The sequence below is a fragment of the Grampus griseus genome (genome assembly GCF_964374135.1).
Source record: "Grampus griseus genome assembly, chromosome: 6".
Lineage (NCBI taxonomy): Eukaryota > Metazoa > Chordata > Mammalia > Artiodactyla > Delphinidae > Grampus > Grampus griseus.
Window position 1 is genome coordinate 53,481,096 of NC_139000.1, and position 14,394 is coordinate 53,495,489.

Consider the following 14,394-nt stretch of genomic DNA (forward strand, 5'->3'; position numbering starts at 1 on the left):
ATGGTTTAATAATTATGTACACAAATTATGTACATATTAGCATAATCTCTTGCAATTCTGTCATTTACTCTGAACTGATAAATGCACAGCTCAACTTTTCTTCAGAGAAAAATAGATGACCTTCCCAACCCTCTAGCACTATAATAAAAATGCTCTGTATTCTCTCTCCATACTCCAAAATGTTATGAAAATAGTGTCTTGTGGTTCTGTCCAATGAAAAGCACCTTTCAAAAGCAAATTTGATGCATCTGCTGCCCAGTGGGCATGCCTCCAGTGTAAATCAAAGAAAATCATTTCTTTTGATATTTCACAGAAGTGCATCTAATTAAAAACTTACACATGAAATCATACACCAAGACTAACAATCAACAATAAAATATTTTAAGCTACAAAAAATGTAAATTATTTTTTAATTATAAGAAAACAAAAACATTGACATTAAGTGTTGTAAAAATCCTTCTTGACACCCAAAACTAAGGGGAAAAAAACTCATCATTAAGAAGCAAATAATTTGTTTACATTAAAAAAAAAAAAAAAAAAGACCTGGCAAAATACATACACCCATTCCATTTCACAACTCCAAAAAGGTAATGTTCAGCACAGAGAATTTGACAACCGTTGACCTTCAGGCTTATTAAAATTTCAACTTAAGCCCAATATCAACAGGGTTAATGTTAGCTGGAAAAATACGTTTTAATATTCTTTAGACTGCAGTGTAGGTATTTCCTGTAGCGCTGCACTGTCTGATAGTCTGAGTACTCGTGACAATGTGCTCGCTGTGAATTGGATTCAGGAGGCTTGGCTGCACGCCACTCTCGAGGACAGGCTGCATACAGCCTACCGGAAATGCCTGGTTCAGCTCGGTTTTCTCTCTTTTGGCTTGAGGTTCTGAAGAGTCATCTAATTCCTCATCCATTTCACTCTCCACTTCACTGCCTTCATCTGCACAAACAAATAATACCAAGACTATTACCAGAAGACAAACTGGGAAGGAGCAACCAACAAATGCTTTAGGAACACTTTAATATAGTACATTGAGAAAGCAACTCCTTAGCGCTTCTTGGGGGACAAAGCTTGTGGGTTGTCCTTTCAACAGATTTTACCTGTGTCAGTACTCTATTCTTTTAAACACAGCAAAGGTAATTTATTCTTGGGTTTGTGATTGATATCTTTAATAAGTCTTTTAAGAAGACCTTTGGAGTTCCCTAAAGTTTTTACATTAACTAGTGGCATAATTTGTGTCATTATAAAGTAGTCACTTGGGTACACTACGCTGGCTTTGGGGAATGTATTGCGCTGAAAAATGCTAACTATGAAAAAAACAAAAGGAAGAAAGAAAGAAAAAAATTTGTTTTTCCTCTGAAATTCTACATCTGATATAAATTTTATCTGTGCTGATGTTAATGTAGGTGAGACCTATGTTGAGTCACGAAATAACTATAGCATGCATAAGCAGGGGCTGCTTACAGACCTTCTGTGCACATGAATGTTGTAGATCACAATATTAATTAGACCCTTAAGTTTTATTACAAAATGAAGACTGAGGCAGTAGTATCAGATTAAAAATGCACAGTGAATTTCCATTCCTAGCAACACTGATACTCTCTGTTAACAGCTAGTATTCATTTCTGGAAATCAGGTGTATAAATAGTCACTGTTACTTCCAAATTTTAATACATTTTATATTAACTAAAACATCATTATAATGGAATACTATTTAATTTTTTCCAGCATGCACTGTTAAAATTCAAAAGCACAGCATAGAGAGAAAATGCTCTCACACAGCTTTACTACTGTGTAAGATTCTCCTCAGAGGAGTGGAGAGAATACCTCTTCATATGCGCTAATTTTTAAACAGCTAGGGATATATTTCTGCCTCAAAAATCTTTTCACTGGGAATTCCCTGGTGGTCCAGTGGTTAGGACTCTGTGCTTTCACTTCTGGGCCTGGTTTCGATCCCTGGTCAGGGAACTAAGATCCCACAAGCCACGTGGCACAGGCAAAAAAAAAAAAAAGTCTTTTTACTTCATCCTCGACATGTTTTATTGTTTACCGAAAAAGCCTCCACACATAATTACACCAAAACCTCATCTATAAATAAAAGATATCTATACTTATTCTTATATTTTTGACTTATTATGGTGACTTTTGTATTAACAGAATCAGATCTCCATTATATTCTATGGCATGTCACATGCAAAGAGTGTGTAACAAGTTACTGCAATGTCAGCTGGACTCTGTCTAAGAGGTGTTGAGTCTAGTTTTACCATTTGGGGCACACCTGTAGCAGTTCTGCTAATACAGTTCTCGGCGTAAATGGGCTCCCTGACGTTGCTTCTCTTATTATCAATTGGTGCAAAGATGGTTCCAGAGAAAAGTGGTGAGGAATAATAGGGCCTCCATATAAGGTGCAGGTTGTACAGTTGTGCAGTTGCCGGGAGCAACGTCTTCTGGGAAGGTTGTGTGATTAAAAAGATTGAGATTAGATACACTGACTAGAAATGGTGTCTGTGATGCATTGAATGATAAACAGAAGAAGTTCTCTGGGACGAGGTAAGCTGTTTTGGCCACCTGCTTTATCCGGTTACCGTTCGCCTCTGGTAAAGGACTTGAGGATAGCATTACAGTTTGTCCCAACAAGCACATTCGAAGGGCTGGCGAGCTGCCAGAAAGGGCTACGTTTGGTAGACATTTGCTTCATTAAGAGGATATAATCAAAATATGCTTGTATGACACTTTTGCATTTTTTTTTGCATTTGTTTTCATATGAACAAACAAAAGGTCTGGAAGGATCCTCACACTAAATTCTTAATGGTGGTAGTCTCTCTGGCTTTTGACTATGAAGTTTTTACTTTCTGTAATTTCTAATTCTCTGCATTATTTGAAATCTTTATACATAACTAATGTTACTTTTATTATCCAGAAAAAAATCAAACTCTCATTTTGTGGAAAAAGCCCCCCAAAATTTCTTAAAGATTTCACATTCAAACCTTAGGTTCTGAATATGCTAGTTTGGTTAATTCTCAAGAAGCATCCAGTCTAGAGGTGAATGGGACCAGCAGAGCCACCCGAGGAAGGTGAGGGCAAGTCACACTGCTCCTTGGCTCCCTCTCTACCAACTTTTCTGTGACTGAGAAATAGTGTCAAAGTAATAAAAGAGGCAGCAGTAAAAGAAAAAAAAAAATCATTTCAAGCAGGCAGGCAAGTGGAGAGAGAATGGGATGTCCTTTCATCTACCCTGCTGTGGACGGAAAAGGCAATGGGGAGATGGACAGAACAAACTCCAGTGCTCCAGGCCACGCTGCTTCAGGTCCACTTGTGAGTGACAGGGTTCCTCTGGATAGGCTACAAAGCAATCACAAAAGCAAGCCCTTTCTCTAGTTCCCACAGACATTTTATGCTCCTATAGAGACTCAAAAGACATTTCCTGGGAACCTACTTGAAGTTATGGGAATTTGGTACACAAAAACTAAAACTAGGTGCTGCTGGAGTTTACCAAAGACTTTGGTTCAACGCTTGACAAGGAAGACTGGCTGCCATTCAGTGTTTGGCCCAGGAGCAACATTCCTACTACACCTCCGGACACCCTGGGATGAAATCCCCAAATTTGAATTATGAGGCTTTGGTGTCAGTGCATCATCGGGGTTGCCTTATATGTTGGGCCTGCATTTCAACAGCCACTTTTCCTGCTCTGAATTTACAAACTGGCCTCATCATTGATTTGCCTCTCTGATGTTTCTTTGGTTAATCCTATAGAGTATATATTTGCAACAATGATGTTTTGGGGCTATCATTCTCTACTTTTCCTGTTTTGCTATTATGCATGTTGCTAAAACAGGAATTAACGCGTACACAGTTGATAAATAGTGATAGGAGTTTAAAGTGGGAGTGATGTTGATTCACACAGGACTTTCCCCGGCATGTGAATGTCTTCCATCACCAAGGAGGCACGGAAGCTGAACACGGAGTACCCTAGTACAGGACGCTGCAGAGAACAGTGTGGCACCTCGTGTGTGGATTCCCCACGTGCTTCCTCATGCCTCAGTTTCCCCACTGGCTCTGGCTCTGTCCTGGAAGGGATAATGGTGTAGTTCTCCCCAGTCTATGGACACTTTCTCCCTGACTCCAAAACTCAATTCCTTAAAACCTCAAGAAATCTTCACTTTTTTTGTTTTTGTTTTTTGAAGAAAGGTATATATTTTCTGCAGTGCTTATTTATTAGAAATTTTACATTAAAAAAAGAAAAACAACAACTGAGCTGGTATTTTTTTCAGAATTGTTTCTCTTTGTGTGCACTCTATTCCAACCTCATTTTCCTTCGAGCCCTGTACCTTTTACTCTGTGGTTTTATAGGTCGTGAGTTTCTTCAGAATTATATATTGTGTTGTCACATTAGAGTGGCAATGCTGATATGAAAATTTAAAAGTATACATGTTATCCTTTTCATCTACCCCAATACTGATCTTGCTTTTATAGTAAACTTCATTGTTATCTCTGAGTTCTTTTTCCACTGAAAAGTGTGAATTGGTGACTTGAGTACGCTGAGGAATCTTTTTCTTGCCAGGTGGGCCTTAAATAAAAATATTTGACCCAATTTTATCACTTTTTTCAGAACTCTGGCGAAAGCCAGAAATAATTTCTGGTTACTTGTACTTAATTGCAGGCAAAAAAAATCAAGAAGAGTTTAAACTGTATTTAAATTCAATTCTTGCACTTAATATATGTAACATAAAGAAAGCATAGAAATGGAGAAATAAAAAAGATTCCAAAAGACTTAACTATCATATTCATCAAGGATTGTATGCCATTTCTACAAAATAAAAGTGCTATACACATATACATTTTCCTCTATGAGAATTTCTTACGCAAAAAAAGTCCCTAAAAATGTACATTATTTTCAATTCTTACCTTTATCCAGATTTCCAGGAGACACAGCATTTAAATCACCAAACTGCAAAACAATAGTCATTTGTGCAACAGTTACTACCAAGCAGAATAAAATAATATTCTCAGAGACTGCAGTAAAAATACCACACTACGACTTTTTAAAACTGTAAACTAGCGACCATTTTGATCTCTAACTACACAGGTCACCTAATTTTCCAATCAAACCTGTCAAAATTGAACAGTTTAAACTGTGTCACAATTTAGCTGTCTTAGCCTTTTTGCAAAAGGATAACAATTTTCTGTCTTCCATGCTCCATTTTACTTTTTATTATTTGAACTCAGCAGTGAAGCAACAGGGGCCTGGCTGACCTGGATGAAGATGGATGTGGTAGAATAAATTTGGAAAAGCTCTGAGGAAGCAGGATGCATCAGCTCCACCCCCATTAACTGTCCGTGAGTCCACCCGGAGTCTACACTATAGAAACATGGTCCAGCCACTTGGTTGAACTCTGTTTTTTTGAGTTTTTATTTGTAGAAATGAAAAACATAATAGGAGCCCCAACACTGAGAGTATTTATGTTTACAAAATCTTTGAGACTTCTCTTCTTGTAATTGATCTTCTTATTTACTAAGATAACAGGGTCCCAAATTAAAAAAGAAATGCATCTGATTGTTATTAGTGCAACAAAAAAGGTATTAAAACAATATGGAACAATTAATAACCTTCAGCTTAGACTTTACTTGCTACCTTAGTTCAAAAGCTTGATATTTTTACAGTGAAAAAATATATTTTAAGAGTCTCAGGGTGAACATAAATAAAAAATTGAAGAGCAGAGGTAACGAAGCTAATTGGAAAAAGGTGAAGTGAAACCTCATAGCACCTGCTTTTTAAATGGTAAACATTACTTTTTTTTTTAAAGCTGAAGATTCAGAATAAGTCATTATTAGAAATTTGGGTTTCTCAAAAAGCTTAGAAAGGGTGAGAGAGAAATTCTACTTACATTCGGAAGTTTGCTTATAAAGAGTTCCATGATAGGAGTATTTTTTTCATCTACAACATATGTCTATAAAGTAATAAAACTGATCTTATTTTGCAAACATACACACACATAATTTCTTTTTTTATCTAAACATGAGTTGTTCTTCATAGTAGCTACCTTGGGAGCTTATACATTTATTCCAAGGTTCAAGATTCTGGAATTCCTCTTTGACAACCAATTTCAAGAGTTAGTTTATGTATCATTCAAGAAAGCCCATCTTGTTGTTTTACATCAAACTGTGACTCCAAACACGCCACATTTTATTCATTGTACTTGGTCCTGAGATGATTTCTGATTACTTACCAAATTTAAATGCATCTCTGCCACAATTCAGGATATTTAAAATAGTGTGTCATTTTACTCTTTATTATTTCTTAGCAGTTCAGAGGCAGTTTAAAAAGAGGCATTCCACATCACTTTAAGCCATGGCAGTATTACTGAACCAATGTGTAGCCTCCCGAGGTGACTGCCTTGAAGGGGACAAGGGCCTCCTGGTTGCACAACTCTTAGTATATTTGTTTGAAGGACTGCCCCATTGCGTTATAGTTACGTCCCATGGGCAGCAAACATAAAATCATAAATACTGAACTGTTGTTTTGAAGTTGTTCCTGTTCACATGGCTCAGAACCTTATGTTAGTCTAAATAAAAACCACAGTTTAAATTGTACAGGATTTCTTGAATTAAAGAATATAATAAAAGCACCAAAAAACACAACAGGATTCTTTACCTATTTTTGGTATTATTTAAATTTTTAGAACTATAAACAGAGAATGCCCAAAGCTGAAGGGTCATTTATATGTTATTTCTAGTTGACACATAGAGTAAGATTTTTATTTCTTTTAAATGAGTACTTAACAACACTTAAGACCCAATACTGGAAATGAGTTGGCAGTGATGAGTCTAAACATACCTTCCATATCTATAAAAAGTGAATACACCATTTGTTTTTGATAAATCTTGAAAAGTTGTTTGAGACTAAATTATTACTGCCATCAGTGATCAATAATATCATGCAAAGGGGCTAAAACCAAACTTTGAACACATATGGAAATTTTTCTTCAAAAGAAACACTGCTTTTAGTTGCTACTTAACTGAAAATATGACAACGTAATAGAAAGATTTTCCTTTGAAAATTTCTGCTTAATCTGAATGAATACATCTGATTACTCAGGATGATGAAAATAAAAACCAAAAACAATCGAAATCTCTGTAATCATTATTAGCATTAGTAAGTAAACATTTGCATACTCAATGCTGAGGGCTTGTGACCATGCACTGTGAGGGACACTGTGGAAAAAAAGAAAAAAAAATCCTCAAGATACTGCCAATGCCTGTAGTTGTCTCTGGGATTAATGACAAAGTTCCATATGTACAACATACAGTAGATTTAAAATAAAAATATTGTGAATAAGAGGTTTTGATATACCTGTATAGTGGAAGGTGAAGGTTTTAATATGCATTTTATGTGTGAGGAAAGAATATACATTTGAGGACTTCCCTGGTGGCGCAGTGGTTAAGAACCCACCTGCCAATACAGGGGACATGGGTTCAAGCCCTGGTCCGGGAAGATCCCACATGTCGCGGAGCAACTAAGCCCGTGAGCCACAACTACTGAGCCTGCACTCTGAAGTCCGTGAGCCACAACTCCTGAAGCCCACGCACCTGGAGCCCGTGCTCCGTAACAAGAGAAGCCACCGCAATGAGAAGCCCTCGTACCGCAACAAAGAGTAGCCCCCGCTCGCCGCAACTAGAGAAAGCCCGCACGCAGCAACGAAGACCCAACGCAGCCAAGAAAAAAAAAAAGAATATACATGTGATTAAGGAAAAAAAACACCCTAATCCTACAGATAGAGTAGGTAAGATCAGGACAATCAGTTCGTTCATTCAGTATTCAAAAAATATTTATTGAGAGCTTATTATGTGCTAGGCACTCTGCCAGCCAAGTTCCAGTCAGATTAATTTGGAAATATTCCCTCTTTCTGAAGGTGAGTATCAGAAGTTGTTTATATTAAAAAGGACAGGTAGTTTAGCCAAAAACCAAGGCAACCTAGGAAACCTTCAGGAAGGTTTTAAAACCACAGGGTTATTAGAAAGGGAGTTTGGAGGGAGCAGCAAGTCAAAGTAGCAGGAAGGGAGGAAGGAAGGGAAGGGAGGCAGGGAAGACTGAGAGCAGGCATAAGGACGGCGGCATCACAGACAGGAGAGAGACGACAGGGACGTAAATGAGGCCAGCACACACTAGCAACAGAAGAGGAGAAGGAGAGACATGATTTGGATTAAAAAAATGGAGGTTGGGGCTTCCCTGGTGGCTCAATGGTTGAGGGTCCGCCTGCCGTTGCAGGGGACGAGGGTTCGTACCCTGGTCCGGGAAGATCCCACATGCCGCGGAGCGGCTGGGCCTGTGAGCCATGGCCGCTGAGCCTGCGCGTCCGGAGCCTGTGCTCCGTAACAGGAAAGGCCACAGCAGTGAGAGGACCGTGTAGCGCAAAAATAAATAAATAAATAAATAAATAAATAAAATAGAGGTTAGCAAGGAAGTCCAGAGATTACTGAAAAGTTATAGCTTCAGAAACTGAAAAACTCTTATGCTTTCTAATTTCCCCTGCTGCACAGGGGACTGGAGGGGACTACTATTCACTGAGGTGACGTCTTACAGCTTATAAAGTACTTTCATGGTTCAGCATATAGTTGGCTTCCTCTCAAATATGATGACCTCAAGTATCACTTTCTCAATATCACTTCTTCAGAGAGGCTTTTCCTCACAGCCCTACTTAAGCATCTCCTTCCCTGTCACTGTTCATCAGCACCTCACAAAAAACTTATGAATCTGGCTAGGTAAGGAGCTTAGATTTAATCTTGCAGCTATTGAAAACATGTTAATTTGTCTAACATTGTAAGGAAATATGGTGGTGTTAGATTTGAGACCAGATATTCTGACCATCAGTTTAGGAAGGGAGGGAGTAAGGGAGTGGGAGGGAGAGGGAGAGAGAGAGAGAAAGTATGTATGTTTCCTACATGGAAGAAAGAATATAAATTAAGGGATTTAAAGTGTGCTCTGGGGTAGAAAGCATATGGCCTTTGATGTACATAGGAGTTAAAGTTCTGTCAGCCAGATAGATAAATAGGGAACGTTCTGAAGTAGAAACAGAATGGAACATAGAGAAAGCATAGCTGTTGTTTTTAGGAAGAAAGACCTCCTTGCCTAGAAACCATTTCTCCAGGCCCTGACAACCGGTCATAATAATGAGCATGCTCCTGGACAGCAGCAGACTAAAAAATGTGTGGTCAAGGCAGGCAGTGGGAGTCTGTTAGACCATAAATTCATGACGAGTAGTAATGGCCAGGAAGTATAAATGGGAGACTGGTCAGCACAGCCTATGTGACTACTGGCAGCATCCTTGAGAGCAACCCTGAGTATGACCCTGACTTGTGGCCAAGCAGCTGAGAAGCAGTTCATCATAGGACTGTGAGGCCTAAGCACAGGCACCATGAGAGAAATCAGGCTCAGCATGGGAGGATGCAGCCCACAGGTATCCTGCAGAGACCATTGCAGGTTAGATACAGCAGCAGTGAACCTTCCACAATAAGGGAGGCAAGACTTGTATTGTAATAGCTGGAAAGTGAAACAATGCAGAGGAGGCCAGGGGGCTCAGACAGCAAACTGGTGAGGATCCACGGGGGCCCACAAAACAGAGACTGGGGATAGAAGGAAGGAGTTCAAGGACTGGGATGAAGACCTCACCCGTGGGGATGCTTTCCCTGCTGGAAGAGTTTACCCCATCCTGGGGAGGAAGGTTAGTGAGTAATCATAACCACACCATCTGGGCAGCCAGGTAAACATCCTCCACAGAAACCACATCTTACCACAAAATCTCTCTGCTGGTATGCCCAGATTTATAGATTTACAGGCAGACAGATACAATGTCTCCCCCCCCCCTCACACACACACACACACACACACACACACACACAATGTATAACTGATTTACATGCTGGCACCAAAATATGAAAGTGTATGGTCTAGAACAGGGGTTAGTAAGGGGTCAGATAGTAAATATTTTAGGCGTTACGGTCCTGTTGCAATTACTCAGCTCTGCTACTACAGTGCAAAAATAGCCATAGATGATAGTTATATGAGTGGGCATGAATGTGTTCTAATAAAACTTTATAAAAAATGGATGATGAGCTGGCCTTTGGCTAAAAGAACTTGTAAACCCTAGAAGATTTGGTCCAGTTCACAGACAGTGAAGGGAATGGAAGATTTTGTCTTTAAGGAAGGTGTGAAGACTTTGGCCACAGGGAGGATATAGAACCAGAGGCTTTAAGAACTAGTTTCATCAAAAAATGATGGTCACAAGGAAAGAAACATGGGTCAAGTTTTAAAGATGGAAATCAGTTGGAAGACTAATCTTCCTCTCTCTTCTATGGAGGCTTGTATGTACAGACAGAGACAGATAAAGGTTGGTGTTTGTGTCAATTAGTGGGTGAAGAGGGATGAAGTCTAGGATACGAGGAAAGATTGCATGGAAAAGAGACTGGGAAAAAGATTACATGTATTAGTGATTTAGATGGGGCAAGCCTCCCTAGTGGGGAGTTTTTTTTCCAATTTGGATGAAGATGTGAAGAGATAGTCCAATAGCATAAGTTCTCCATTGGTAAAAGCAAATAAGGAATAGTTCTAGATGAGGATGGTTTTTGGGGTGGAGTCATCCATGGAGACATGTCAGTGAGATGTATGTAGAGGAGGGGAGGAAGTAAGAAAAAAATAATATACTGGAGGAAGAGTTCATAATCCACAAGTAATAACTGACTTCATTCAGAGCAATTTAGCTTTTATACTGTAATAGTTTCCTATTGCTGCTGAAACAAATTACCACAAATGTGGTGGCTATAAATAATACAAACTTACTATTTTTTAATTCTGGAAGTCAGAATTCCAAAATGGGTCTCGCTGAGCTAAAATTAAGGTGTTGGCGGGGTTGCATTCCTCTCTGAAAATTTTTAGGGAGAATTTCTTTTTTCCTTTTCCAGCTTTTAGAGGCTGCCCACAGTCCTGGGTGTGACCCCCGTCTATCTTCAGAGCCAGCAATGTCCGGTCAAGTCTTTCTTCCACTACATCACTCTGACACTGACTCTTCTGCTTCTCTCTTCCACTTTTAAAGACCCTTGTGATCACAGTGGGCCAATCCAGATAATCAAGGTTAATCTCCTTATTTTAAGGTCAATTAATTAGTAACCTTAAGTCCATCTGTAAACTAACATATCCACATGTTCCCAGGGTTAGGATGTAGACACCTTTGGGGGTCATTATACCTCCTACTACACACATCTAAGCTACCTCAAAAAAAAACTGTCATATTTGCCTGAATAAAATCATTTGACAGTAAATTTTTTTCTACTATTGGAGGAAATACATCCTCCAGATTAAGTCGCTTGTAACACAGTAATTTTCCCCTCAATTTTGTCTGTTTTGTGCTCTTCATTAGGGGTGAGGTGGGATGGTATTGTATATAGGCACAAATCCATTTTTTATAATATATTTCTCACTAAGGGCATTTGTTCTTTATTTTCATTTACAGACTTTGAATTTTATGTATAAAACTTCCTATCTCTGAAAGTTTTTCATAGCATGCATTTCAAGGTTTAGACTTATTGGAAGCACACATACATCCAAGAAGTTTACCAAGATCACAGAGCTGAAAGTTGTTAGTGATGACACATAAGGAAGTCATTCCTGACAAAGAAGTGGAAGTCAAAACTGAGGGAATCAAAAGCTACTGAGTAGCGGGGCCAGAACAGCCCTAAGCTCCACATCCAAACGGAGGCCTAAGGAGAAACTCTGATGATAAAGTTACACACTAAGGACCAGTTACATACATACTGGTCCTTTGGACAGTTTCATGAGAGCAACCTGTGCCACCAAACTGCACAACAAGCAGCTCCAACAACCTTGGAAAAGCCCTCTTGTGTTAACACTACTCCATGGTTCCATGAGGATCCATGCTGTATAGACGCTGCAGCCAGATGCCAAGGTGCTAGCGGGGGATTAGCTGACAATAGATGTCTCTTTGGGACATTTACCTTTTAACTTGCATAAATTTTACATATATATATATAATTTTATATATAATACTTTCTTCCCGCTTCATAAGTACGTATAAGACCTTTCAATCAATCCTACTGATAAGATTTTATCCAAGTCTAGCTATGTCCAGTTAGACCCAATTATGTTTATGCTTCCTCCCTAATGTTGCCATTTTCTTTTCTAATTGACTCCTTTCCCCATTCTATTATGTTGGCGGTGTTTTATAAAGCATTGAATTAGTTTGCCTCTGATTACCACTTTGGCTACATCCCAAATAATGTGGGTGGATGCTTTGTAATTCCATGAATCATTTGACTCACCAGTCAAAAACAGTCTACAGGCTATTTTCCCCTTGTAATATAGTATTATTAAAGACTTCACATGCCTTTATGTTATCTGTTTTATTAATTTCAACTTCTAAGCTTATGTTTGTATTGTCAAGAAATGATGGTCTAATTCAACACAGTATTACTTGGATTGTCAGTGTAAAATCAATATTAAAAAATCTAATTCAGAGTAGAAGGCAATCAAATATAGTCCCTCTTGACTAATACACATAACTTCAGACATTTATATACTTACGGAAAGGAAAGGGAAAGGAAATGGAACTAACAAAAATCCAGTACCTTGTATGTGCCTGTCTGCTTGCCTGCCTATCCACCCCATCTATCTACCTATACCTAATAACCTATACCTATCTTCCTTCCTACTTTAGTCCTCACAACATCCCTGTGAAGGAATGGTTCTTAAGTTTATTTTGTTGATGAGAAAACTCAAGTTTTCTTGAGATATACGTATATATAACTTGCCCAGGTTGCAAAGGTATTAAATGGGAAATATGAAATTTAAATTTGGGTGTCGAACAACTTGGGGTGTGGGGCCAGCCTGACCTGGGTTTGAATCCCAACTCTGCAACTATCAGTCCTGTGACCCCAGACATAATACTCTTTGATCCTCAGGTTTCCACATATATGAAATAGACAGGGTTTAATGTCTTCAAGACTCAATTTTCAAATACTAAAGTCCTAGAATTCCATTTAACCCTAAAACCGTAAGATGGTGATTTCAAAATGAAATGTCTCTAGCTGAGTGGGGCTACAAGGAGTACTGCTGCTTCAGAATGGAAGTGTTCCTTAGGCTTTGACCTAAGGTTGTTGACACTATAAACTCAGTCTAGGGCTGAAGTTGAAGTCACTTGATGTACTGACCAAGCCATTTATGACTCAAGCAAATACCATGAGAAGGGCTGTCCTAAACAAGGATGGTGTGTGTGTGTATGTTTTGTACCTTTAGCGTAATGAGGATGATCACACAACCAGAAATAGCTGACAAGCTCAGATGAATGTCAACATGTAAACCTTGACCTAACCAACTGCTTCTTGCTCTGTTCTTCTAAGAAGTCAATAAAGGAGTAAGAGCCTTTAAAGCAGTTCCTATAAAAGCAGGAAGATTGTTCCCATGCAGATTTGGAAGTTCTTGACCCAATTCTAATCTTTCAACATTCTGTACTTAGCTTGAACTTTGTAATGTTCTGAACTTTACAAACCTTAGATAGCTGCACAATCTCCTATGATTTCAGTTCTATTAACCGAAGTTAGTAGAATCGATCACAAAAGGATTAGGTAGTGGCAACTATTTTGAATGTTTTTGACGGTGGAGAGAAATGTCTTGAAATTTCAATCATAAGGGATTTCACAACATTATTATTTTCTTTAATGTCTTCCAAATGAGAACCAAATTAGTCAATGCATTGCATTTAGCACTGGTACAGGATTTCACAACTGAGGAAAAATAATTGCTGACTTTAAAGTGATTTCAGATTTTAAAAAATTCGCAAGTCATGTTAGTGTTCCAGTTGGTAAAATCTTGTGTTCCTTGTTTTTTTTTTTTTTTTTTCTGGAAGTGGACTTTTCTATGTATTTCCAAATAGTTTTACTGAAGCCTGCTAAGATGGCTAAGATTTCTGCCCGTTTGCCTCACAGCAAGGCAAATTCTGCCCTATATTTGCTGTTGGTTCTACCCCTTCAGGCTAGCCAGCTATCCTGGCAACTTGCGCTGTTGGCTACTCTCTACCCGGGTAGCATATTTTCATCATGATTCTGACTGTTCAGGCTTTTTTGTTGCCCTCTGCGCCCTGGGAACACAGTAATTTATCTACCTTTATATTGTTTCAAAATTTCTAAGAAGTAATATAAACAACTATGTATAAAACAGATAAGCAACAAGGATATATTTAGAGCACAGGGAAATATAGCCATTATTTTGTGATAACTTTAAATGGAGTATCATCTGTAAAAATACTGAATCGCTAGGCTGGATACCTGAAACTAATATAATATTGTAAATCAATTATACTTCAAGAAGAAAAACCTCTAAGAAGC

General features: G+C 38.5%; 1 protein-coding gene across 3 annotated transcripts in view; it reads right to left on the bottom strand.

The window, feature by feature from the left end:
• Positions 1-409: 409 nt before the first annotated feature.
• RFX3 (regulatory factor X3) overlaps positions 410-14,394 on the bottom strand; it is a gene marked incomplete at its 3' end in the record, with an annotated part of 230,370 nt that continues 216,385 nt past the window's right edge. Inside the window, exons 15-18 of one of the 3 annotated variants that reach the window (XM_082657253.1) lie at positions 5,889-5,951; positions 4,909-4,951; positions 708-942; positions 410-473 (exon numbers count right to left, since the gene is read on the bottom strand). In XM_082657253.1, coding sequence (XP_082513379.1) covers positions 410-473; positions 708-942; positions 4,909-4,951; positions 5,889-5,951 — 405 coding nt within the window. Of the gene's footprint in view, positions 474-703; positions 943-4,908; positions 4,952-5,888; positions 5,952-14,394 lie in introns of those variants that run through there. The other 2 variants (XM_082657252.1, XM_082657254.1) reach the window with 2 other exon arrangements.